Source organism: Myiozetetes cayanensis, unplaced genomic scaffold (assembly GCF_022539395.1).
Source record: "Myiozetetes cayanensis isolate MyiCay16 unplaced genomic scaffold, myiCay2020 scf18, whole genome shotgun sequence".
Classification (NCBI taxonomy): Eukaryota; Metazoa; Chordata; class Aves; order Passeriformes; family Tyrannidae; genus Myiozetetes; species Myiozetetes cayanensis.
In genome coordinates this window covers 14144335-14169600 of record NW_026087389.1, presented here as the reverse complement: position 1 = coordinate 14169600, position 25266 = coordinate 14144335, and the positions used below count along the sequence as shown (strand labels likewise).

Here is a 25266-nt window from a genome sequence, read left to right as displayed (position 1 = left end):
ATCTGTTATGGCTTCATGTTAGTACTGCAGTGGGCCACTCTGGGCACTTGTAAACATTCTTTTGGCAGTACACAGCAGGATAGGACATGGTTAGCTTTGTGTCAAGGTGGAATGTCCTGAGCATTAACACAATGTTTGGTTTATTACTGTGAGCCGTTTTAATTGGAGAATGAACTGCTGTCTGTTCTCAGATGTGTTGTCTCTTTCTCTGCTACTGTGGTGGTATTAAGCACTCCAAAAGTCAGCCTCAGAGGTCTGGGGTGGCTGTAGGGAATCCTGGGCTGGTATACAGTGTGGAAAAGCACCCTCAGGATGCTTCTGCTACTGGCATAGGAATTTGGAAGCTTGGTTTAAACAGGGATGACCAAAGTTCCAGGTTATCTGGAGGCTCAGAGCTGGCTTTTCCACTTTCTCCACAGGCAGACATTCCCAGTTTTCTTCAGAGTAATGATGGCTCAGCTAGAGAGTTCAGTGAAAAGCATCCCAGCTGGAAAACCATCGGACTCAAGTGAGGTAGGAAAATAAACCCACTGGACTCTTTGAGGAGAAGAAGGCATAAGTTAAACTGCACAGTACAATAAGGATGTATAAACTGGAAAGGAATTTACTTCTGATCTTTGTCTAGGAAATGCAGTCAGACAGCTTCATTCATCAGCAAACTTTGATATACAGGGTAACATATAAGCAGCACCTTTTTTTCCTGATTTGTACCATGCCAAAAATCTAGTGGATCCAGCAGAAGCTATAACCAGAAAATAAGCAGTATTTGGCAAAATACTGAGCTGTGCAATTGGTCTGAATGCATATGTGGGAGCACAACATTATTTTGCAACCAAGAGCTGCTCTGAGAGCAAGGAAGTGAATTAACTCTTAGCATTTTAAGCCACTGATCAGGCTGGAATTGCCATGAAGTGTTTTTGCTGTGATAAATCTGCCTGTGGTGAAGCTTTGTTCCTGCCTTCGACAACAACAGCAATGCTTTCAACACTGCTGAAAGCACACCCAGCAAGGTGAGAGGAAATATTCCATCTTGAGTTATTGTCCCCTTGCATCCCACAGGTGCAGCTGGAGAAGCTGCTGCGCTGGAACATCGCTGTGCGGAATTTCCATATCCTCATTAACTTGGTCAAGGTGAGGGTCTGGTTGTTGTTCTGCCTTTTGCCTTCAAATTCCCAGCAAAGCCTGGTGCACCCAGGTTCATGAAGCATGGCTGACTAGTGGAGCAACATGAAAGTGGTAAATAAAGCCTGTTATAGTCTGTGTGCAAGGGTTCCCATTTAGCTTTCACTTCAGTACTACTGAATTGTTACAGCTTGCACAATTTACTACCACAGTTCTCACACAAATAATAAGCCTGTACAAAGACAGGGTGATGTAAGGAAGTGCAGAAAAAGGACAGGATGAAAACCCCAATTTCCTAGTACAGTGTTTTGTGACTGACAGAGTTCACTGCCAGCTGTGGGGGAGGCAGATGGGACAAACCCTTCTGGTAGGTCTGGAATAACATCTGCCAAAAGAAGCACTCTCCTGATGTACTCAGCTGAAGGCTGGCAAATACTCAGAACAGGAGGCTTGGATTCCTGTCTGTAACCTGCCTCCTAGTCCTCAGCTCCACCTGCTCTTATGGTAACATATGATCTTCCTTTGACTCCTGCTGACAGTTTGTGCCAACCATCCTGTGGTGATGAACTCGAGGCCAGCCCCACTGGATGAAATTCTCCCTTCTGTCAGTTTTGGGGCTGGTTCATTCAGTGTCACTGAGTGTGAACCCTGGTTTGGGTAGAAGATGACAGATACAGCCGCACTTTTCTCCTTGCTTTGGTTCATCATTATTGTTTGCTTTTGTCATATTTGAAGTACTGATTGTTTCCTTTATAGCTTGTGGGATGATCTGACTCTTATTTTCCTCTCGTCCAAGCAGGTATTTGACAGCAGGCCTGTACTCAGCATCTGCCTGAAGGTGAGCAAGAGTTCAAAATACCGAAGAGAGCAGTTTAAGTACCAGCTTTCCTGAATCATTGCCCATTACTGATCCTGTATATTCCAGTACAGTCTTCACATGGATGTAGTGTTATGAACCAAGAACAGCCTATGGGAATGAATGTATTGTTATCTTGAAAGAATATATCATTAACTCATCTGACTTTGGGATGGTTCTTTGAAAAGGAGTTTAAATTTACATTCTGGTATCTTTTATCATTCTTTTATAGTACGGCCGTCAATTTGTAGAAGCCTTTCTGAAGCTTGCCATGCCTCTCCTGGACCACAGCTTTAAAAAGCACAGGGTAAGCCTTGTGGGAGCAGAACTATCTGGAACCAGTTGGGAAACATGACTGATGTTTGCTAGAAGGAGCTTCCTGTCTCTGGCCACACGTTGGCAGGACACTTGTGACCCTCCATGACAAACTCTAAATATCTCCAGCTGTGCTCTGCCCTGTTCACTTGCCTATCCAGTGCTCTCCCAGCAAACACTGTTCCCCAATTTGCCATCACTCTGGTTGAATGACTCCACTGTTAGCAAACAGAGTCCTTTCAGCCTCCATCTCCCTTAAAAGTAATTACCACAGAGGTGTCACTCTCACAGCAGGAAGCTCGTGTGAGCAGGCAGATTGCTCAGTACAGGGCTTTGATATCTGGAGTTCATGTTGGATGTGTTTCAAATAGCACAACCCAGCGGTAGGTTTTAAACTTCTTTGGTTCCCCTATTAAGAAGTTGTATCCAAGACAAGATGTGACAAAGTTGTCTTAATTTTGATTGCCTCAGGTTTCACTGATAGGCATTCATTCCCAACTCCGATTCAAAATCAGTTTCAGTTCAAAGTGCTTCAATTCAGACCTTATGACATGTGGTCAGACTTTTATTACCACTTACTTGCCTTAGATGCACCATGTAGGTCTCCTGTGGCCTGATCCTGTTTGTCTGATGTTTCCTGCATACACACATCAAGCCTCTATCCCATAACCCTTGGAAAGGATTGCTAGGACTAATGCTGTTTTAATATTCTTGTTTCCCTTATGGAAAAATTCTTTGAGAATGATTTGCTGGTCTACTTATTTATTGCAGGATGATGTGCAGAGTTTGCTGAAAACCTTGCAGCTGAGTACTAGACAACTTCATCACATGTGTGGCCATTCCAAGGTAAGATAAGTTCCAATTGCAGCACGAACTCCTGTCCTAATAGTGGTTTCTTTCCCTTCCACTGCTCTTCCAGGGCATAGGCAGGCTCTACTTGCATACTTCCAGCAGTGTCTGTATAAGCAAAAACTCTGAGAGAAAGTGAAATAGCCTTGGTTAATGGCCCAAAAGTTGAAGCATTTGTTCTGGAAGTGGCTAACTTGGATTTCAGATCAGGTTATCATTTTTTGGAACAGAGCTTCTGGACATCTTTGGTCATTGGCAGCTGTAAGGGGGTGTTTCTGAGGACTCAAGCTAAGACCTCAGAGACAGACCTTGCACAAAGTATAGATACCAGACTGATAATATGGGAGAGGAGCTTTGCCAAAGATCAACAGCCTTGTGAGTCAGAAGAACCAGCAACAGGTGGCAGACAGGGAAAAATGATGCTCAAAGTCCTCTTGAGGTGTCTTTTATGATATTATGTTGATACCAGGGAAGAGGGCAGAGGGAGGAGAGGAAGGTGATAACACACAGTCTGCCAGTCTGTTTAGGAGACTTAGGGCAGGAAGGAAGGAGAGGATTAACACTGCTTACAGTGTGAAGAGCTGGTGCTTATTGCAGCAGAGAATCACATGGGAGAAGGCAGTTGGAAAGAACTCCATGTGTGCTGCTTTGTTCCTGTCAGACTCCAAAGAGGTTCAAGAACACGTCTGAGAAGAGATCTTTGCCAAAGTAGTTGAAGGGAGAAAGCCAGCTACCAGAATGTCTCCTCAGCCAGATTTGCTACCAATTTAGTCCAGAGCTGGCACCAGGAGCATAGAAATTTAGCTGGAGATCAGAACATGCCATTGCAGCTCTCACAAGAGATCTGGCACAAACCCTGAGGATGCTAAAATGTCCTTCTCGCGTTTGAAAGTGAAATCCTCGTGCCTGCTCTGAAGTCACAATCACCTTGGAGGCAGGATAACGGCATTTGAGGTTGCCATGTCTTGTTTGACTTTGCACTTGAGCAGCATTTTCAAGTGGTATGTCCCATGGTCCCTATTAGCACAGAGCTTAATTAGTGAACACCCATGTTCTGCCACTGCTCTTGTACCTGCTGCAATCTGAACAGGTCTCTGTGTCAAATCATTTGGCAAGAATGAGAAGGGAGAAGCTGAATGTGGTCAAATAAATGCATGCCGTGAATGCTCCATAACCCATTTCAAGCCAAGTTCACGCCAACATTTGTCAGACCAACCTTGATTTCCCTTTCATACAGACCTAGTAGATGCTCACTGAGGTATCACACAGTGTGACCTTGTTACTCTCCCTCAATACCTGTGTCTTTAAGGAGCATCACACAGCAGCCAATAGCAATCAGCATCACCTATCATTGCCTATGTATTTGTCATTTCCTCTTTCACACCAAGCCTCTCTTCTGTTTACATATCTCATGCTGGACATAAGGACAGTTTCTGGAGGCAGATTTTTGCCAATGCTTGCAGACAGTTGGGCAGGTTCCAGGACTCAGGGAGCACTGTGAGTGTTGATTGTGTCATTAGCAAGGGTTTGCTGATTTGGTTCTGATTAGTGCTGATGATTGCTAGGTCCTGCCTGTTACACAGGCTAGACAACAGCTTGCTGTTGGAAATCAGTTGCCCATTCCCTGCTGGCAGAAACCGAAGCAAAGCAGTGCCCAGGCATGTTGAACTCTTCCAAGAAATGCAGGTGACCTGAATTCAGAATATAACTAATGAGAGCATCTTAATGTCAGAAGGTTACAAAGTATTCTCATGAAAGAGGAAAAGACTTGTGCAAAAAATAACTGTGCTGGTTTTGTCAGGTTGGCAGGTTTTCTGTTTTAGCAATGACTATTCCGAACTGCAGATCGAAGCCTGTCAGGAGGAGATGCTCACCTGGGGCTAAATCTCACACGATACCTGGCATAGCTGCCGTTCCTCTGATGGTTTTTGCTCACACCAACTCCATCTGTTCCCTCCTGTCCTAGTTCTCCAAAAGCCCAGTGCTTCTTTGGTCCAGAGAAACCGGCTTTGTAGATTATAGTGCACACACATTCCATGTAGATGGGATAAAGGGATTGCATGAGGCACTGAGCAAGAAAAGATGTGATTGGTGTGGCATATTCAGTACCTTGTCCATTTTTATTTCTCTGAGCTTGGGAATTCAGCAGAGGAGATACTAGCCTGTCTCTGGAGTTCATGACAAAAGATGAGGCCCCTTCTGTTTTAATCCTGGTGGATATGAATGTTTGGATTGCAGCAAGGGATCATTTTGCAGCCTTAGACAAAATACTGATCTGAGCTTTATGTTTTATCAATATGTTTTATAATTTGGCCAAGAAATGACATAATCCAGGCATGGATCATGTCCCATCCCTCCCTCCTGATAACCAGTGGATTTTAAACAGCCAGAGCACTTAGGCAAGAATCAGTCATAGTTGTGTTTTACTGTTTCATAGATTCACCAAGATATTGGACTGACCAACCACGTGCCTTTGTTGAAGAAGTCGCTGGAACAATTTGTGTACCGAGTGAAGGCAATGCTGGCATTCAACCACTGCCAGGAGGCCTTCTGGGTTGGCATCCTCAAAAATCGGGATCTCCAGGTGAGAATCATTGCCCTGCCTGGGGCAGTTACAGTCTGGGAAAGGACAGTGCTTATCTTGCCCAGACATCAATAACTCTTGACTTTGTGTAAGGATAAGAGCTAAAAGGCCAAATTCAGAGTGACTGTAGTACAGTCATGTCTAGTGCTGCAGAAAGAAACGTTTTATTTCAAGATTGTTAAGGACCTGCATCTCTGGGGCTGCCTTGCTGGGAGGGTCTCACACTTAGGGATCAGATTTGTAATGACTTGGTATGGGGGTCCTTCCCTCACACAGAAGGGAAGAGATAAAGGTCACTTGAACACCTTCACACGCTCTTGTGTGTGGTTTTAACAGAAGCCAGTCCTGGCTCTTTTCATCATCTTTCACTGCAGAAACAGGGCAGTTAAAAAAAAGCATTTATTTTTTAAATTTTGTTTTTAATTTATTTAAGAAGGCAACAAAATGCCTATTATTTCCTTCCCACCGCGGGGGAAGGAACAGAGGCTGCCCCTCATACGCTCAGCTCAAGTCGTCTGCTTTCAATCAGGGAGAAGAAATCTTGACTCAGGCCTCCGAGGAGCGGGACTCGGACGAGGGCTCGGAGGGCTCTGCGGCGGGACCCGCTGAGGAGGTACTTCAGGGGCCGCCTGGCAGCGGGGGCGGGCAGGGGGTGCAGCGCGGGCTCTGAGGGCGGTGTGTCCCGCAGGAGCCGAGCGGCACGGACACGGACACAGACACGGACACGGACGCGGAGCGCGGCGCGGGGCGCGGCGGGGCCGGGCCGGCGCGGCCCTGAGGCGGAGGGCGGGCGGGCGGGCGGGGCCGGGCCCCGCGCAGGCGCGGCGGCGGCGGCGGCCATGTCGGTGCAGGAGGACCCGGTACAGCGGGAGATACACCAGGACTGGGCCAATCGCGAGTACATCGAGGTGATCACCAGCTCCATCAAGAAGATCGCGGACTTCCTCAACTCCTTCGGTGAGGGCGCGGGGCGGCGGCGGGGGCTGCGGGCGGGCCGGGCGGGGCGGGGGCCCGCGGTGTCTCACTGCCGCCTCCCCGCAGACATGTCGTGCCGGTCCCGGCTGGCCACCCTGAACGAGAAGCTGACGGCGCTGGAGCGCAGGATCGAGTACATCGAGGCCCGGGTGAGCAGCGGGGCGCCGGCGGAATGGGGGGCGGTTCGGGCCGGGCTCGGGGCCACCCCTGGCTGAGGCCTTTCCTCTTCCCGTAGGTCACCAAGGGGGAGACGCTGACATAGGCCCGGGGCGGCCCCGGCCCCCCGCCGGAGCACCGCCGCCCCTCATCCCGCTCGGGGCCCGCCGCCACCGCCGCCGCCTCTGCTCGTGTTGCCAATAAACCGCTGTGCTCCTGCCCTGCCTGATCTCTGCCTGCCTGCCTGCCTGCCTGCCTGGGGCCGGGCCAAGGGATGCCCGGCTCCCTGCCATCGTCCTGGATGTCCAGAGCCTGCCCCTCCATCCGCTCGATCCATGGGGTCTGGGCACGGTTCCTCCCCACACGTGGGGGCTGTGCCACGGGGGCCGCGGGCCTGGCTGTTGTCAGCTCTGGGAAGCACCTGACCAGCCTTTGAGGTGCTCTGTGCTCCTTCTGGGGTCCCAGCAGAAATCTGGTGATCCCAGTGGTCTGGAGGATGTCTCAGCCTTCACGTGCACATGCCAGGGCAATGTGGGGACAGCAGGCTCACCTGGCGTGGTGCTCAGTGCACATGCCACAGGAGAGAGCCCTTTGCCAGCACCTGGGAAGAGGTGCTCATCCTCCTCTCCGGGAGGCAAGTGGCAAGGAGAAGAAAGTCTCTCAGCCCTTCCCACCACTCCTTTCTTTATGTCAGTTTTTCAGTGGGCATCTAGATCTGCACACTCACTGCTCATATTTAGTGTTTGTTGGGGAGTCCATGGAGTTGCTATCTACAGTAAAGGTTTTACTGCTTCTCAGTGGGCTTTAAATGTCTTGGTATATTATTCTGCAACTGAAATCTTATTTTTTTCATAATGGCAACTTGATGTTTGCAGTGTTTACTGAGCATCTGGGTAACTTAATGTTCTTTATATTTTTGAGGCTGTCTGACATCAGCTGGTTGCTCCTCAATATAGTTTCTCCTCCAAGCTCACAGTTTTGTTCCTTATAGGAATCTCTGTGTTTTCCATTGTTTGAATAAGTGCTCCTCCAGCCTTTCCCCCAGCTCTCTCAGTGGTTACATTCAGGTTGGGCTGCACATCAGGGAGGCTTGGCTGCTTTTGGTGCACAGTGCCCATGGAAATGAGAGCTTTGTGGCAGTCCTGCAGAATTCCCAGTGGAGTGGAGCAGCCACGGATCACTGCACTTCTCTGCAGGGGCAATATTAAATGAAGGATAGTGCTGCCACACAAGACTCATGGGTAGAGGGAAAGCAGCCTCTCTTAGCTCTGAGGTGGCCACTCTGTAGCCCAAGTACATCAGAAGTACTCCCATGGTCCATTCACTGCATACTGTGGATGTGCTGGAGTGGAGTCCTGAGATCTCCATCCTTGGGGATAACTCAGTACTTAATCTGGACGAGTCCCTGAGCTGATCTGACTTTAAAGTTGACGTGCTTTAGATGGCAGCGGGGGTTGAGGTAGAGGCCACCAGAGGTTCTTGCCTAAATTATCCTAAGATTCTTCACCCAAAGACTTAATGGGAGACAGAGGGTACCGCAGACATCCCTGGGACTGTGGCTTTTCTGGGCTGACCTTGTGAGATCCACTGTTTGTTCCTGTTCCCATCCCGTGGTGTGCTGTGTCTCCCTTGGATCCCTCCCTGGTCTCCTGACAGGCTGTTGTAATGGTTCTCTCTTTTTCCTCTGACCCCAGGATTTCTCAGAGGAGTAGGTTTTGCCATGCAGTTGGTGTGGCCAGACAGTTTTGGAATAGGGATCTGCTGGAAGGTACCACTTCTCCCAGGACATGTGCTCTGATGGAGCTTCAGCATTCTGGGATCAGCCTGTCTGGTTCATCTCCCAGCAGGAATGCTGTGCAGCTCACTGTGATACAGAGTTCTGCCCTTCGAGGGAGTCTCAGTAGTTCCCTAGAGCTCTGCAAGACCAGCCCTTCTGGTTTGGGTGCTGCTTTTTCCAGGCCATTTCTGGGAGGTGGAGCCTCCTGGTTCTCAGGCTGTGACACTGCTTTTTCTAGCAGCTACTATGATGTGCAGCCCTGTAAATAGATGTAGCTCTGATTATATTTCATTATTTTAAGGACTGGGGAATTCTGTTTGCCTTTTTTTCTTTGTACTGTATTTTGGCCTTTTTTTTTTTCAGAATATGATGCCCCAGGAACCCACATTAAACTTTTCTGGAGTGGATTTGTGTATTCTAATTTAGAAGACTGATTTATGTGTCATGTTAGTGGTGCTGTTATCCCCACCTCACACTTAATGTAGCAGGAGATGGCGACATGCTCTGTGCCCTCATGTCCTGAGAGAGTCAGGTGCTTGGGCACCCCCACGGCTCTGATTATTGGCATCTGAGACATTTTGGTGGTCTGAGACCTTTTCCCAGAGCCTGAACTGCAGAGGGAGCTGGTTTGAAGCCCCTTACAAAGGTGCCAGAACAGACGTACAGAGCCTGAGCCAGTCTGTAGCTTGAGAAAGCTTCACACTCAGATGGCAAACAGGGGGCTTGTCATGCCCACTGCCTGCTGGACAGGCAGCCAGGCCTCATGGAGCGACTGAACAGTTGGGCAGTCCCCATTTGAGGTTCTGAGTTTTCAGAATGAGTATTTTGATCTCAGGCAGGACGCAAGGTTGGCGTCACCATTTTCATGGTGTCAGCAGAAGAGGGGGATAGAGCTTGAATTCAAGCTTGAATTCAAGCTTTACACAGCCCTTAAAGGTTGTAGTCTCTGTTCCAAAGCACATGTTTTAAGATGAATGGATTGGATCAGACTTAAATAGTTCTAACTTTTAGTAAATAACCTTTGGGGTCTCTCTGTTCCTACTGAGAGCAGAGTCTTGATTTTAGGAAACAGCTTTAAAGTCAAATGTGCCTTCATCCCATTTGTGTTGCAGGTGATTGATAATAATTCAGTGAGCTGAGGTGATCTGGAGAGCAAAATGTGTTAGGACACAGCTGAGGTGTTGAGGGAGAGTTGCACTCTGACCCTGATAACTTGACAAAGCTGAATTTTAAATATCCCAGAAGATGGTGTCTGCTTGCATCCTGGTACTGAGGCACTGACAGCAGTGGGAGTCACTCGAGTAGTTGTCTCACAAAGAGAAGATTGGCCTTGCCTGTGTGGAGTTGCTGCTGATCCCCAGGTCAGTGAGCTGGGGAGGTCACAGGGGTATGGGAGGTCTCCAGATTCACTGAGATTTTTGTGTCCAATTTCCAGAAGCTCCCTTATTACCCCTTATTACCCCATAGCTTTTCTGCTTCCCGGCCTTCCTGTCTCCCAGCAGGCACATCAGTTGGGGAGTGGGGCGAGGACAGGTCTCAGCCTGCCTTGCCTTGCTGACAGGATTACAAAATGGCTTCTACGACCAAACCCATTCCACAAAATGTCAGGATTAAATATCAGAATCCTTGGCATTGCCTCTGTGCTTGAAAGTGCTAAGGAAAGGGGCTTTATCAAGAGGGAGGATCAGCTGAAGCAGGGAATTGTCCCTCCAGCTGCTTTTGCTTCCCAGGGAGCACATGTGCTCCCTGCCTGTGGCTCTGCCTCCACGAGGCACTTCCAGCCCTATTGCTAGACCACAAGAAATGGAGATGGGAAGGGACCCCAGGGAACTGGGAGAACAAGGAAGAGAAGAGGCCCTGATTTTTAGCAGATTTTTTTGTGGGTTGCTCCTAGAAGCAGTCCTATGGGGACAGTGTCCTCAGACCCCTTGATCCTTGTGCTTGCTGCAGCACCTTGGCTCAGCCAGGCCAGGGGCCGGGTGCAGCTCACTGTTCCCCACTTGTGCCCATATTTCCTGCACCCTGGCTCAGGGTGTAGCAAGTGCACAACTGGGATTGGTTTTCAGCCTTTGTTTTTGCCTCCTCCAGGGACTATAAGAAGGCCAAGGCCCTGGCTCTGCTGTGGGAAAGGAGTACTTGCAGAGTGAGCTGTCACAGCTGGAGAGCGCAGAGGCAGCTGGTGAGACAGGAGAAAATGGTGCTGAGGGAGAGGAGAAGGGCTGGGTTGGTCGAGGTCTACTGTGGAAACTCAGTCATTAGCATCAGGTTCAGGAGTACTGTTAAGGTACTGTGGGACTAAATATTACCTGCCCTTTATGGACTTGTGCTTTGTGTTGGGGCTGCACTATCCATCCCACTGATGGCCCTGGGTTTCCTCGATGTAGGACTGTTGACCACAGCGCCTGAAGGAGGTCAGTAACCCTCCCAGGGAGTGGGTGATACATCCTGGCCCACACTTCCTGTTGATTTAGCCTGTTCAGACAGGCCTAGTTCTTAAATTTAACAGGCTTGAGCTAAAATTTCACTGTGTTAATTTGAAATACTAATATAATGAATTATTTATTATGGCAAGTAATTCCACAGAAGGGTACAGAATAATAAAAAAAAAAAGAATTCCAGAAGATCTAAGTAAGGTACAATGTTATGATCCACTCTCCCCTATGGTTCTACAAAAACTTTTGTGGCTAAACCTCAGCCACAGGCTTCTTCCAAGCTTTTGTGGCTTCTCAGGTAAACAGCTGCCTTCTGATGACCTCAGCATAACAGGGTGTGCAGGGTGTTACTAATTCAGTGATGGTCTGGAAGGTGAGGGAATGAGTTGTACTTGCTGCTTCTTGCTTTTTCCTTCTCAAAAGTTTCAGAGTTTAAAAAATGAAAAGATATCTGTAAATTAGCTGTAGCCTGCAAAATGCATCTGACTGTGAGGCATAATCCCCCTGTAGTTACCTGTGCTTTGTAGTCTCACAACAATTGTTGAAGCAGACTTTATTTAAAGGAAAATAAGTAGCGACTAAGTAAGTTCACAGAAGGGACTCATTTAACCGACCCATTGGATAAAAGCCAGGGTAGGGCAATAGGTGTCTTGGGAATGTTTTAATCTGTCAGAAATGTGATGACTAAAGGAGCAATTACTGCTCTATGTACCATCCCTGGGCCCCTCCTACACTCACTTAGGAGTATTTCTACATTTCTCATGCAGCCTGCCCATGTGACGAATTTGCACACACGCTGTACCCAATTAATGTCAAGCATAAGAGCTGCTCTGCATGTGTCTCACCTCTCTAAACCCCCCCTGGTAGCAATTTTCCCAGCATACAAAGAATAAATCACCATTCTGCTAACTCTCTCAGAGGACAATTCCCAAATAAGGGCAAATAAACACATGTAACACATGATAAAACATAATTAATGGGATAATATTCTTCCCAGCAGAAGTAGAGTATTAGTCTGCTTTAAGTATTAAATGTACATGTAATTAAATATGGCAAGGTAGGTGAGACAAGGCACTTGAATAGGCACTTTTAGAAAACTGGTGAAATGACTTAAAAAAAAAAGCCAAAACCCAATCCTTCCCCCTCTTAAAAAGTATAAAAAACCCCAACACAACCCCAAACAAACTGGTAAAGAAAAATCTATGCACAGGGACTCCAGGAAGTATAACTGACTTTCCCTGTGTCCCAGGCTCTCCAGAAGCAGGAGCAGATGAAGTGAGGAGAGCAGAGGGAGGGTGTGCAGTCTGTACAGCCTGCCCCACACACCCCTCCTGGGGCACAACTGTGCAGAGTAACACCGTTACCTTAATGTGACAAATGGCTTAACATGGCCACACCTTGTATAATCAATAGACGCTGTGCTGTTGGAATCCTGTGCCTGGGAGTCTCCCATGACACCACTGTTGCTCCTCACACACATTTTTGGGTGACCACGCATCATGCTGACTTTTTTGGCTCTGGTACACCAGAGGGATCTGCTGCTCTGCTACTCTTGTGGCTGAAGGCTGGCTGGGTCAGGAAAGCATCACCTGCCAGTGAAGGAGCAGCTCCCCTAAACAACCCTGGGGTGGCTCTAGTGAACGATTGTGCTGAAGGAGTGGCTGAGAAGGGCTGGGAGGGAAGCACTGATGAACTTACTGTGGGTATGGGATGAGCAGAGCCAAGCAAAGGTTTTGTGTTTTCAGCACCCTCTCTTTGGCTGCTGGAGGTGGGAGGGAGGGCATGTTTCCCTTCCCTGTCAGGCATTCCACTTGTGCCTCCCTTCCTGAGCCTGGGGATGCCCTGGGCAGGAGGGCAGCATGCCTGGGCTTCTGAACCCCCTTCATGGTGCCACTGCTCAGCTTTATGGGAGCCCAGGGCCTTTCTCCTCAGACTGGGATCCCTGCATCCCCAGTGTCCCCCTCATGTCCCAGAGAAGCCAAACAAGCAGGCCTGGGCCTCCAGCCCAAGCAGGGGCTGAGCTGGAGCAGCCATGGGCTGTGAGGGGTCCTGACTGGTCAGGGCTGCTGAGCCCATCAGTGCCTGAGGCAGACTGGGAGCTGCCCAGCTCCTCTCCCTCATACTGGCGGGATCAGGCCTTGGCTGCCTTCCCCAGAGCTCAGGGAGATGGGAACACGCCTGGAGCACGACTGGCATTGGCCAGAGGATGCGGCGGAGCCGCCGCCGCTCACCCTGTGAGTCAGGGGTGGCCACGTGAGGCCCCAGCACCAGCCCCGACGCCTTCCCGCCCACCTGCCACCACAAGCCAGGGCTGGCACTGGGATCTCTGCCCCTGGGATCCTGAACCATCGCACAGCCTTGCAGGTGAGTGCTGGGGAGGGGTTTGGGAGCTTCTTGGGGTCAAACTCGAGGTGTTTCAGGGTTGTGTCCTTGCTCTTGGTACACAGTTGGGTTGTTGGTTGCTGCCCAAAGCATCAAACCACTGTACAAGGGTTCTGGTGCTGTGGGGGTGAGCCACGGGACTTCCCTGTAACCTCTGTGACTTCTTGACTCAGCTTCCCTATCTTATCAATATTTTTTTTCCTCTAAAATCCTCACGGCAAGCCCTACACTTTATGAGAGGAAGATATTTTTGCCTTGACTACAAGCATGAGCTCTTCTGGCTTCTGATGAGCTCATTTTCTTCCCTTCAGAGCTTTGCAACGACCACAGAGAAGCGCACGGTGCAAAAGAAGAAATACAAACCAGGTAATTTCGAATGTTGTATGTAAATGCTTATGGGAGCATTGCCATTCCCAGCGCAGCTGGAAAACAGCAAACCGCTCCTGGTTTCCCGCTGTGAGGCTGGCAGCAGTGCAGCAGTGCAGCCGCCGTGTCTGGGCTTGCTGTGAAAGCCAGGGGAGGAAGGAAGTGCTGGAGCTGTGGCAAGGAGTGGATGGGTTGTGCCTGTTCCCTGCTCCCCCCTCTGTGGGGCCGGTCCCAGCCAGCCTGGGAGCTCCCTCCCTGCGGGGACACTCTGGGTCTCTCCACATGCCTGTGTTCAGGGACGTTGTAAAGAGTGAAAAGTGTTTTGAGTTTTGCTACTTCTGTGTCGCATTTCAGCTATATTTGACAACAGGAAGGCAAGCAGAGGGGTAGCAGAATTACCTCACTGGTGTCACAGCCTGAGGAGACTGGAGTAGCAATGAGTTCAAACTAAGACTGTGGATAAGTTTTTGTTGTCTCACTGGTAGAAACAGCTTTCACCACAGCCCTCCAGGACATCTTCCCATGGAACCAGCTGCTATGACCTAACTTGCAGGTTAGGTCTTTTAAGACCTACCTTTAAGAAACTGGGTTTGGTTTGGTTTGGTTTTAGAGAAAGGCAGGGAGGCACTTAACATTTAGGTTTGAAATAAAATTTATCAAGATTTGGTGTCAGCATATAACTTAAAATGAAAGGTTAAAGTAACTTCAAAGGGAAAATGTTTAGGATTGTCTTGTTTTTGTCTTGAAGTCAAAACAACCTTATTGTACTTTATTTACATTTTTGTAATCCCATTGAGCAATTTCCTTCAAATATATTTCAGCAGCTAAGCAAAAAGTTTTTGCTTAGTTTTGGCAGTTACTAACCTCACTTTGTAAGTCTGACTCTGCATACAAATTTTATTCTAACTTGTTAAAAAGACCTCACTGCAATTAAGTTCTGATTTACTGTGGGGAAAGCAAGGTGAGGTCTGTTGTTTGTGTTATTCTCCAATGAGCTCATGACCAGGCTGAAATGTCAGTATATTATCATCCTTTTGTCACTGAGGTATAATCAACTAAATCACTTTTAAAATATACAATAACTAAGCACCTACACTTATCCTTTGTTTAGAGCTGATTTTCTTTCCAGAAGAGCCACAGGGGAATTAACTGTGCATAGTCTAAGAGAAATTAGGTGCCCGACTTCCTCTGTTACGTAAATGTTGGTGACTGACTGGGCTGAGCTGTGCTGGAGGCACAGAAAGGGAGATGGGAGCAGATGCCGGCTGCTCCTGAACCCTCCTGGGGCATCCAGGCCTTATCACAGCGGGATGTGTAAGTGCATTAGGAACCTCAAAGACAAACCTCCTGAATTTCACCCAACAATAAAACCTGTGGATATTCGTAAATTATTTTATGAAATGGAATTCATAAGTCAGAAAAGAAATGTTTATATTTTAAGTACTTTTGTTCCTTTAGGTCTGGTATTTCAACCGTGCGGTCCAGAAAGAGGCCTAAAGGATTTAACTTAAACAAGCAAACACTGTTGCAAGGTTTAAACTGAGCAAATAGGAAGGCAAGAAAGAAATTGAAAAAGGCAGAAATCCTAGGTGGAGATACAAAACTGCCCAGAACTGGTGCTCTTTACCTGTACAGCCAAGAACGAGTCTGGCCGGGGTGTGGAGTGTGGTGTGCTGGGTTCCTGCATTTCAACATCAGCTGTTGCTGACCCGGCAGAGGGACAGATGCATTTCCTGCATTCCCTGTTGGGTGCTCCCAGTGCTGCTGCCACAGCCACAGCAGCAAAGGCAGGATGTAAGTCAGGCAAAGGGATTATCTGTCACGGTAGAGCTTTTGCATGGACTCGTCATCGGAAATAATTTCAGAGTGTTTCCTCACAGTACACCTCGGAGGCAGGTAAGCAGTTTTCTGGCCTCAGCCTTTAGAAGTGGTTAAAGAGTTTATGTAATTTTCTCAGAGCCTAAACAGTGGCTGAAAGGAGTTTCAAACTAAGGACCTCATCACTTGAAGAGCACTTGCAACCTAGGAAAGGAGAAAGCCCCCAGAACTACCAACATACTGAAAATGTGGGATCTTGACCCTGGTCCCAAGGGAGAGATGGGTTTTACAGCTACTTTAGGGTCTGTTTGTATCTAATTTCCTCTGTCTGAGAATTGGTGCCCTAAAAAGCCGTTCTGTTTGAATGTTTGCTTGTGTGTTACACTGTCCTTCTGAAGATATTAACTGACCTGTTTGGGCTTTTGTATTAGAATATTTTTTTGACTGATATGATGGTCTCTATAGAACTGAAAAAGTGCCTGTAGGAAAAAAAAACAGGTTTCCCTCTGGAATATTTGAAAGAAATACTTAGTTTTCAAACTGCTTGATTGGAAGTGTTTTGTTGAATGGATACAAAAGTCATATTGTAAGAAAAAGTGTGGACATATAAACTGCTTTCCTACTGCACCCTGGATAGTGGAAACTGTGCTTCAGGCTCCCTGAACATCATCTTCTGCATCTCTCAGTACAATAGTGGAGTAGTTGAAATGTTGCATGAGGGGAGAAGCATCATTGTGGGATGCCTGGACTACAGTAGGCATAAAGCTAAAGTTAATGGAAATTTCCTTGTCGTAACAAGTTGGGAAGAACAGATGTTGAAGCATCAAAGTCTTCTCTGAGATGAATTCAAAGTCTTGTGGGACTTTCCTGTGAACTATTCTCTCTGGTCAATACATTTTAAGTATTTAGGTGTCAAAGGTACAGAATAATCATTCTGTTTTGTGAATGGAACAGGACCTGTTAAGTTACTCACATGTGTGGTAAATAGTTAATTAGACACCTTGGTAGCTGTAAAAAACAACAATGTGAATGATCAAGTCCAACTTCTTTCTGTTTTACTCATGATGATTAGACTTTTGTTCTTTCCTAATAACCAAAGGCCAGCCCAGCAGGACTCACTCAGAGGAATCGAAAATTGGGTCCCAGCAGGGCAAATGAATCATGATGTGAAACTCCCATTGCAACAGAGAAGTGATTTAACAACTGAAGGGCCTACAGATACATACCATGTTTGCAGAAAGTCGAACATAAGACAGAAAACGAGGGTAGGTCAGTGATGTGATTCTAATGTGCTTTTTCTCCCCTTTTGAACAGGCACAGCGATGGAGGACTTGAATGTCCCGGTCCCAGATCTTACTGAAGAGCAGCAAGGTGAGGGGAGCACACAGAGATCAAAGCTTCAGCTCATTCACACTCCTCAGCAGTGTTTGCCAGGGTGGTGATGACTCAGTGAAATTTGGTTCCTCTGAAAACACACTCCATCCATCCCCTCGTAACAGACAGATCATCAGTCAATTCCCAACTCTTCCACACACTTCTGTCAGGCCTTGGGCATGTGACAGTGGGAATTTAGATGCATGAAGGAGACTTTGCTGCACATCAAATGCCTAATGAGCAATCCCATTGCTCATTACCAGTACCCTGGTACCCAGCCCTTGGGGTCTTTGTGCCTGCCTGTAAAATAGCATGGTCAGAATGAACACCCATTAAATAGCAAGGAATGCTTTGGAGACACATGCCCTGTTTCTCTGACTGAGACAGGGGCATCATAGGGACATCAGTTATTTGTATGGACATTCTCCTACTGTTTTCTGGCAGACCAAGATGCTTTATACAGTAAAACACTACTTTCTTTACTATGTGCTGGTGTTGGGCAACATGTTAGAGCCTGGTGCCTGTCACCACACCTACACTGAGCAGCACAGAAACACTGCCATGAGCCCACCTCTGCTGCTGCACAGTCATAGGCTTGTTTTTATTCCCAGACGTATTCCAGAGGGTTTTTACTGCTGATGCCAATTACTTGGAGAATCACGAGAAAACGAACCAGTCCTTTTGGGAATCACTTGTAAAATGTTTAGCCACCACTGACCCTCCTATCCTGAATACTGAAGAAAAGAACAATGTAAGTTACTGAAGGAACATGTATCCTTGTTACAAACTTTTGTATTTTCCTACTGTACTCTGGGTAGAGAAAATTTATAGTCCAATCATCTGATATGCTAGAACATGCTAAAAGGTTTAAAAGGGCATTTAGAGAAATGAAATTCAGCACACCGTTTTTTACTTCATTGCTCTCCATGTACAAAATAACTGGCTTTGTATAAATTCCTCAGGATCAGTTCAGCTCATTATTTTCTAGGCAGGACCACTGTTAGTGACATTTTGCTGTAAGGTACTGCAGAGGTTCCATGTCCATTTTCAGACCCTGTACTTGTATTTCTCCAGCTCTTGAAATAGTTAAATATTGCCCACCATGCTTTTTATTCCCAACTGATGGCTCTACTCTGAGTTTACATTCTCCTTCCATCTTTGGCTTTACTATTTGTCCCTAATTTCCCACTTGTATAGTAGGGGCAGGGGGTTAAATTTCCCACAGACAGGATGAGATACCTTCATTTGTAGGTCAGGGTATGGTGTTTCCAGGCTGTGTTTGATTGGAAGGACTTACTTTTGTTTCAGCTCCTCAACAGCTGTGATGTCCTGCCTGGGGGCTGTGCTGCCTGCCTGAGAGCTGTAGAGAAGAAAGGAGTCAGGGCAATGGCTGTTCTTTACCTTTTGCTGAAGGCATCCAACCCAGCTGGATACAGGCAGCTGCCCAGCTCCATGGGAAAGGGTGAGTCCTCCCTGCCTGCCTGTCAGCTATTTTGTTACTGCAGTGCCAGGGGGACTTGGCAGCAGCTTGAAAACTCTGATCTGTGCTTGGAAGTGATTGTTAGTGACGAACTGAAATGTCTACAAGTACTGCTCAGGAAAGGCAGTTATGTATGGTGGTAATGGGAGCCAAAGATAGTATTTTACTGTAGTTTGAATTGGTTTCTTCAGGGGAAAAAAACCCTGTGTGTTTATGGAGAGGATGTCCTGGGATGATGCTGCCAGAGAAATTTCTCTAACTTGACATGGTGCCCCAGTTTTCCCATCTGGCTGGATTGAGGACACCCAGAACCCATCTGAGCTCTTAAGAGTGGTAAGAAATCAGAGCTGAGCCTCTGAAAGTATTTTTACAAATAGGCCTGGCAGCACATGTAGTGAAACTAGAAGGAATGGCTAGAGGATGGCACTCAGGATGCTGAATCTGGTAGCAGGATACAAATAGATTCCACTGCACTTCTGATTTGCCTGGTTATGCAATAAGAAACTAAGGGCAGTTCTACAGGGTCCATAAAGTCATTAATTGTCTTTAATAGATGACAGAGCTGCATGCACTTAAGATGACCTTGAATTTAACTGGAGATCCTTAAGGACATCCTGTTCCTGTTTCTGCCTTCATCAAAACATGTTCCTGAAGGGGAAAGACCTCCCACCCTGGAGCACTGCCCAGCACTAGTCATCTGTCAGAGCAGGACTGTTTGTCACAGGAGGACCCTCCTGCCCTTGTGCAGTGAGCAGCCTGAGCAGCCAGGGGGAAGGAATCACATCGACCTTTCTGTGCCCAAATACTGCCCCTGGTAACGGAGCAGTGCTCAGAGCCCCGGCCCTCAGCCCTGAGCAGGATGTGAGGCTGTTGTAAGGGTTCACCTGCTCTTCAGTGCCTAGGCCGAGTCAGTGCCCTGCAGGTGCCTCCCCTGGTGATCTGGCTTTGAGGGATGTGCTCCTGTGCCACGAGAGGGTGCTGGAACCGCGGCATCGGCACAGGGAGCCCGCAGCAGTCACGGGGTGACGGCACAAGTAGCCCAGGGAAGGGTGAGCCACTTTTCTCCAGCTAAAGCATTGTTCAGCTGCAATTGCTGTTGTTTCAGGGAGTGGGAATTTGCACAGGGGTAACAATATGAGTAAATTAAAGGCCAGAATATGAAACTACCACGACCATTTAAGAAAGTCTAAACTGTAGTGTGTATGATGCTTTGTACTACTCCTTGTGTGCAAAAAATACAGCTGAAGTAAAACTAAGGGTCTGATTTCCTGTCAGGCATCCTTAATAAAGCATTGTAGAAATCTGTCACTGTGTAAAAGTGAGAAAACGTAGTCATTGATAATGTTTTTTTCTTTATATATATAACAGATGAAAAGTTGAAACTCCTGAAGAGATTGGAAAGGAATCTTGTGCTTTCACAGGAGGAACAAAAGGCTGAAAATTCATCCCATGAATCCATGGATGAAGATACACAAGGTAAAGAATTATGGATGTAAAAAATGCAAGGCTTTAATATTTTAACTTACGTCTTAAACTGAGCTCAGCCCAGATGTAAGAGCAGCTCATTTAAATTGACATTAGGAGATTTAATTTGTCTCACGGGAGTCTGATTCTACCTGACTTCAACTACTGTGAGAGATGGAATGTGGGGGGTTAATAGTCCAGTCATGTTTCCCAGTTTCAAACTCTATAACCCCCAGCAGAGCTGCCCTTTCTGAGGAGTTAAGAGTTGGTCTCTACTTAGTCACTGTTATACACCTGCACTGATTTCAGGGGAGTTGGCATCAGACACCACACTCACTGCAGGTATTGACCTACATCCCCTTTGCATCATGTTTTAGGCACACCAGCAGAGATGGTTCCCTACAGAGATTCAGGTAAGCGTTCCCAGGTAACCTCCTCCTGCTGGAAGGATGTTTATAACTGCAGTATCTTCTTCCTGACCTGCTGATACACTAAAAAATAACCCCTGGCTGTAAATCCTTTGTTGTCCAGTTAGACCTGGGCATGGTGCAGACATTCTGTTGAAGAAAACTCCTGCCTTAGCTCAGAGCATTCCCAGCAGGAGGTGCCAGGTGATAACCAGATGACAAGCAACAGAACAGTGCCGGCTGAGAGGGCTGTATGGGCATCAGCCAGCCTGAAGGCAGATTTCCTCTTAGCAGGCACTGCTGTGCAGCAGCAGAATGGATGTAAAAAGCCCAGAGCAGGAAGTTCTCAATGGCTTAATTGCATTACTGACCTCACTCCTGCATCCAGGCTGAGGCCACATGTGTGAGTTGGGAGTGACAGCCCAGTGGAGTGGCCCTTGGGAGGGGACACCTGCTTAACTCTTCTGTGCAGTAGAGAAGATATAAATTGCAGCATAACCCTTGAGGAGGTTTTTGAGTTCCCTGTCCTCAGGGAGCTCCACAGAACACCAGGGCAGAGAATAGGCTGCAGTACCATACTCTCCCCACATTGCCACGTACAGAAAGAGAGCTCCAGTACTTTTCCAGCTGATGTTTGGCCTCTCTCTCACTTGCCCCGGCCTTTGTTGCTTCAGTTCTACATTAGTTCAATACCCCAGACTGAAAATGTTTCTCTAGTGCAGGACACTGTGTCTGCTGTGCTGGGCAGGTTCAGGTCACACACATTTCCAGCTCGTGATCCCAGCTCTGCCTGGGTTTAGTTTCACTTTCAGCAACTGTGCATTACCACGGAGGCCACTGCCCAGCTATTTCAGAGACACCAGGATCACTGTGAATAATCATTTATTATTATCTTTTCTTGGGCCTTTTAACCCCCTTCATTTCCTGGCACTTTCAAATACTGCTCTGTCTATACTGAGTCAGCAGATAGGTGACTCCTCGCTGCCCTTGTTAGTGCTAAGAACAGTGGGAAACTCCTAACTGGTATTTTCACCACCACAAATAACAAAACTATATTGCTTTTCAGAGATCACGAGAAGAGAAGATTCAATTGCAGATGGTAAGTACAAGCAAACAGAAGTTTATCTTGTATTCTTGTAGCTGTGGATGTGCAGAGCACCCAGGAATCAAACTGAAGCTCCCTTGTACTATGGCTTTATTCCCCCACTGTAATTCTGAGACTATGGATTGTCCCAGAGGAGACAGAAAAGACCTAGAGTGCTTTAAAACAATTCAGTATTGTTAATGCAGCCATCTGGTTACACTTTTGTTTTTAAATTTCTTTTAATTTAAATTTATTCTTTAGAGTGATTTAAAAATTGCTAATTTGATCTTTCTGAAAGGCTCACAGATCTTTTATTTAAACAAACAGTTTTATACACATTCTGCTCTGAGAATCTATTTCAGATACAAAAAAAGCGAAATAAACTTCAAACTCCTTAATTTCTGAGTTCCATGGCAATAAAAGACATTTCTTTTTTGCAGCATATGAGAACCAGAGCACTCCCCACACTCAGTGGGCAGTTCGGTGGATGGGCATACGGAAGGATGGTAACTTTTTTAATTTCTTTTTTTTTTAATTGAATTGATGATAAACCTGTTGAACCTCAGTCTAATCCAAGAATAAGATCTCTGGTTCAAAAAACCTTTATTTTTCTGACATGACTACTTTGTTGAAATGCATCAAGACTTCTTGATGAAAATCATCAAGGCTTCTCCCAACACCTTGTGTGCAGGTCCACTGTGCAGTTGGTCCCAGTGCTCGAGACTATTCCCTGAGGGATACCCTGGACCTGAAGGTGCTTTCCAGATGGCCATGGCCACAGTTGTGACCTAATCTTCCTTCTTAATTTCAGATGAATTCTTTCATTTTGTCATTCTCTGCTTTGCAATTGGAGCTTTACTAGTTTGCTACTACTACCACCAAGGTAAGGCAAGATTCAGTAGAAGGATAAATTGTTGAACTCTAGGAAAATGAAAAAAGCCAACATTTGTTTTTTTTGCCTTAGATTGGACTATTTCTCTTGGAATTGGTTTAATCACCTTTGCTTCCCTGGAAACCACTGGGATATACTTTGGTCTAGGTAAGTGTCCCTACAGCAGCAGCTCTGTCCCTGCACTTAGCACAAGGTCACAGAGTCACCACTCGGGGCTCTGGGGCTGAGATTCCATAACTCCCCACGGATCTGTCCCCCAACATCCCCTCCACAGTCACAGTGGTGCTGCAGACAAGCAGCCTTGGTGCCCCTGAAGGCAGAGGTTGACTCATTTTTCCTTCTCAGTGCTCACAAGACCCTGAGTCACCTCTTTCTGCAGCAATGGCCGAATGCTGTGTTGCCATGACAACGGGTAATTATAGCAGCAAGGCCGAGTCTTCCCAGATCCACCCGATAAGATGCTGCTCACTCCGGCTGCCATCCATTCCCCTGGGACTGAGGATGAGCTCCCAGAACCTGGATGGCAGCAAGCATTTCAGCAATCCCTAGGGATGGCAGAGGAGAGGTGCAAACAGCAGCCAGTTCAGGCTCCCCAGCCAGCAACTTTTAACATCCTGTGTAACCTCGTGCCACCATTTCACGGGGTTGGGGGTGGTTCTCTCAGGAATCAGTCTGGCCATTACTTTGTGATTAATGGTATTGCAGAAGTGTTTGTTTAAACAAGTGTCAGTATTTGGGTTTTGCCATTTTCCTCATTTTTTACGTTTTATGTAAACGTGTTTGTTTTCACAACCAGTGTATCGAATTCGGAGTGTCCTCGACAGCTTTGTTCCCCTGATTGACAAATTCAGGCCAAGAGGTAACAGTGCTCTTTTTACTGACAGTGTGTGTCTTCCCTAGACCTTCCTGGGTACTTTGGTTGGGTCAAGTATTAAGATCAAGTTCTCTAAACTACAATTTCCAATCTTATTTCTTTAGTTAAAAAAAAAAAGAAATATTTTACTACAGTTCATTGCAGCTGCTTGGGTTTGAAAATGGATTGTTTTTGACTCTTTCCCTGGGGCAGAGCATTTTCACATTTTTAATACCCCTGTATGGAGTATTAACTACTGGCAGTGTCTGCATAAGAATTCTGTAGCTCAAATAAAAACTGGATGAGTCCAGGGAGGTTTTGTACGTTGGGTCTTCAAACAGACTCCTGGCTCACGTTTATCCATATTCATGGACAGGAAACATGAAGAATGCTGGAAAGCTGCATGGACACAGGACAGTTTGAACACAACAGTTGTGACAGCTGTCTTTTTCTTCATCTCACAGGTGTGAGGAAAGCTGCCTAGGAGGAGCGTGTCAGGCGAGTTCCACAAACCCTGAATTCTCGGTACTAAAAGAACTGCTTTATGAGGTGAACCTAAAAACTGAATGGCCAGTGTGAAATACTGAAATGTCAAAACCACTGAAAAGCATCACTCCTTCCCCTCAAAAATAAACCTGACACGGGTACGGGGCCCACTCTTGCTTCTGAAGAGGTTTGTGGCTCAGCAGAGCTCAAACACAAACCAACATCTAGACTGTCATTGCCTTAATTCCATTAAATATGAACACATTCTCCATGTGAGTCTGCCTGTGGTGCATCAAAAACCAGTGTCCTGTGCTGGTTCTGGATTAGGCTCTGGATGTTTCAGGAGGAATCCTGGCAGCCCCAGAGGCACCTCGTGGTGCTGCTCTCCCAGCTGAGCCCCAGCAGTGCAGCAGAGCTGAGGCAGATTAACTGTGGCAGAACTGGGAGCAGTGAGCAGGCAAGGATTGCACCTGGGGAGAGCTGGGGAGATGTTACATGCACTGACATAATGGTGCAGTAATGGGATTATTAACAGCAGCAAACTTCATCTCTTCTCCTGAGGGAAAAAATAAAGTGTTTGATTTGACTCATCCCCCAACGTTTGAGTAGAATAAAGTGGAACTCTGGCATCCCTTTCATTTTATAGGGCCTTGTTACACATTGTATGTGTAGGGCTAATGCAATCACAGGCACACTGCAACAAAAGGGGCACCTTTAAAATTTTAGTAAGAATGTAAGGTCTTCCTACCCACAGAGTGACGAAGGCAACAAGTTGAACAGAAAAAGCCATAAAACATGGAAATGTAAGGAAATGTAGATCTGAAACCCATTAACCAGCCCAGAGGTTTAGATGAACAATTTCAAGCCTTGCTCAGAAAATTCGATTACTATTTAGCTGTGCTTAATTTTAAGCATCAATCACTTGGTCCTGCAGTTCCACCTGCGCTGCCAGAAATACCAACAGTTGCACCCAGGCCTGCACCAACACAGCACAGCACCCACCCAACACCCCAGGGGCTAAATTGTGCAAAGATGAACACCAGTTATTTCATAATACTTATATTCTCATTTATATGTACTATTTCCATGTCTTTGTAGAAATATTCTGTCATGCTAAAATACTGTATATTTTGTGTTAGTCTGCAAATAAAGCCAATGTAGCCTTGTCAACAGCAAATGGCTTTTGGGTGAACCGAGAACTACACAGAGTCACCCTGCTCTGATGAAAAAGGCTTTTTTAGTGTTCTCTGCTGTGTAACATCTTTCTAAAAGGCATTTTGTAGAATAGTCAAGATGGGAAACATATTTCAGTACTAAATGTTTCCAATTCAGTACTCTGCAATCAACAATGAATTTTTAATTTTTTTTAAACAGAAGCTTAAGGGTAAAACAAGCAAAACGTTTTAAAACAGCAAAACGTTTAAGAAATGACCCAGTGCATCCCACCATGCAAGACGAAAAGCTCAGCCAGCTCAGAGCAGCTCACCTGAGACAAGTCAGTTCGATAGACAAAAAGCAACTTACACATTCAGCTGCTTCCTCGTGGGTACCTGGGAATTTCCTGCTCTTCTTCCAGATCCTCCTGTAGTCCCAT

General features: G+C 46.7%; 3 protein-coding genes across 8 annotated transcripts in view; all 3 read left to right on the top strand.

Annotated features, from left to right (window-relative positions):
* FANCD2 (FA complementation group D2) overlaps nt 1-6504 on the top strand; it is a 32861-nt gene extending 26357 nt beyond the window's left edge. Inside the window, exons 37-44 of the mRNA XM_050313286.1 lie at nt 420-513; nt 1060-1131; nt 1922-1960; nt 2211-2285; nt 3065-3139; nt 5580-5726; nt 6256-6339; nt 6415-6504. Of these exons, the coding sequence (XP_050169243.1) occupies nt 420-513; nt 1060-1131; nt 1922-1960; nt 2211-2285; nt 3065-3139; nt 5580-5726; nt 6256-6339; nt 6415-6504 (676 nt within the window). The remainder of the gene's footprint in view (nt 1-419; nt 514-1059; nt 1132-1921; nt 1961-2210; nt 2286-3064; nt 3140-5579; nt 5727-6255; nt 6340-6414) is intronic.
* Nucleotides 6505-6536: 32 nt separating this feature from the next.
* Nucleotides 6537-7654, top strand: BRK1 (BRICK1 subunit of SCAR/WAVE actin nucleating complex). Its single transcript, XM_050312659.1, has 3 exons — nt 6537-6683; nt 6768-6850; nt 6937-7654. Exons 1-3 carry the CDS (start codon nt 6566-6568, stop codon nt 6961-6963), a joined length of 228 nt encoding a protein of 75 aa, XP_050168616.1. The 5' UTR covers nt 6537-6565; the 3' UTR covers nt 6964-7654.
* Nucleotides 7655-9817: 2163 nt separating this feature from the next.
* Nucleotides 9818-24849, top strand: TMEM40 (transmembrane protein 40). 6 transcript variants are annotated; one of them, XM_050312656.1, is made up of 13 exons: nt 9818-9995; nt 13760-13814; nt 16947-17003; nt 17618-17757; nt 18315-18468; nt 19855-19962; nt 20328-20363; nt 21424-21456; nt 21882-21947; nt 22253-22324; nt 22406-22480; nt 23130-23192; nt 23651-24849. In XM_050312656.1, exons 3-13 carry the CDS (start codon nt 16955-16957, stop codon nt 23668-23670), a joined length of 816 nt encoding a protein of 271 aa, XP_050168613.1. In that variant the 5' UTR covers nt 9818-9995; nt 13760-13814; nt 16947-16954; the 3' UTR covers nt 23671-24849. The 6 variants fall into 6 exon arrangements, with proteins under 6 accessions (XP_050168613.1, XP_050168612.1, XP_050168615.1 ...); XM_050312655.1 differs by having other exon boundaries at nt 9818-13430; XM_050312658.1 differs by lacking the exon at nt 17618-17757 and having other exon boundaries at nt 9818-13430.
* The last annotated feature ends 417 nt before the right edge of the window (nt 24850-25266 follow it).

What these genes read in the sequence shown, in the direction of transcription:
- BRK1 (XM_050312659.1), top strand. Translation starts at nt 6,566, where the DNA reads ATGTCGGTGCAGGAGGACCCGGTACAGCGGGAGATACACCAGGACTGG. An exon ending in GGACTTCCTCAACTCCTTCG is followed by an intron (nt 6,684 to 6,767) that starts GTGAGGGCGCGG and finishes GCCTCCCCGCAG; the next exon opens with ACATGTCGTGCCGGTCCCGG. An exon ending in TCGAGTACATCGAGGCCCGG is followed by an intron (nt 6,851 to 6,936) that starts GTGAGCAGCGGG and finishes CTCTTCCCGTAG; the next exon opens with GTCACCAAGGGGGAGACGCT.
- TMEM40 (XM_050312652.1), top strand. Translation starts at nt 13,682, where the DNA reads ATGAGAGGAAGATATTTTTGCCTTGACTACAAGCATGAGCTCTTCTGG. An exon ending in ATACTGAAGAAAAGAACAAT is followed by an intron (nt 17,758 to 18,314) that starts GTAAGTTACTGA and finishes CTTTTGTTTCAG; the next exon opens with CTCCTCAACAGCTGTGATGT. An exon ending in TGACAAATTCAGGCCAAGAG is followed by an intron (nt 23,193 to 23,650) that starts GTAACAGTGCTC and finishes TTCATCTCACAG; the next exon opens with GTGTGAGGAAAGCTGCCTAG.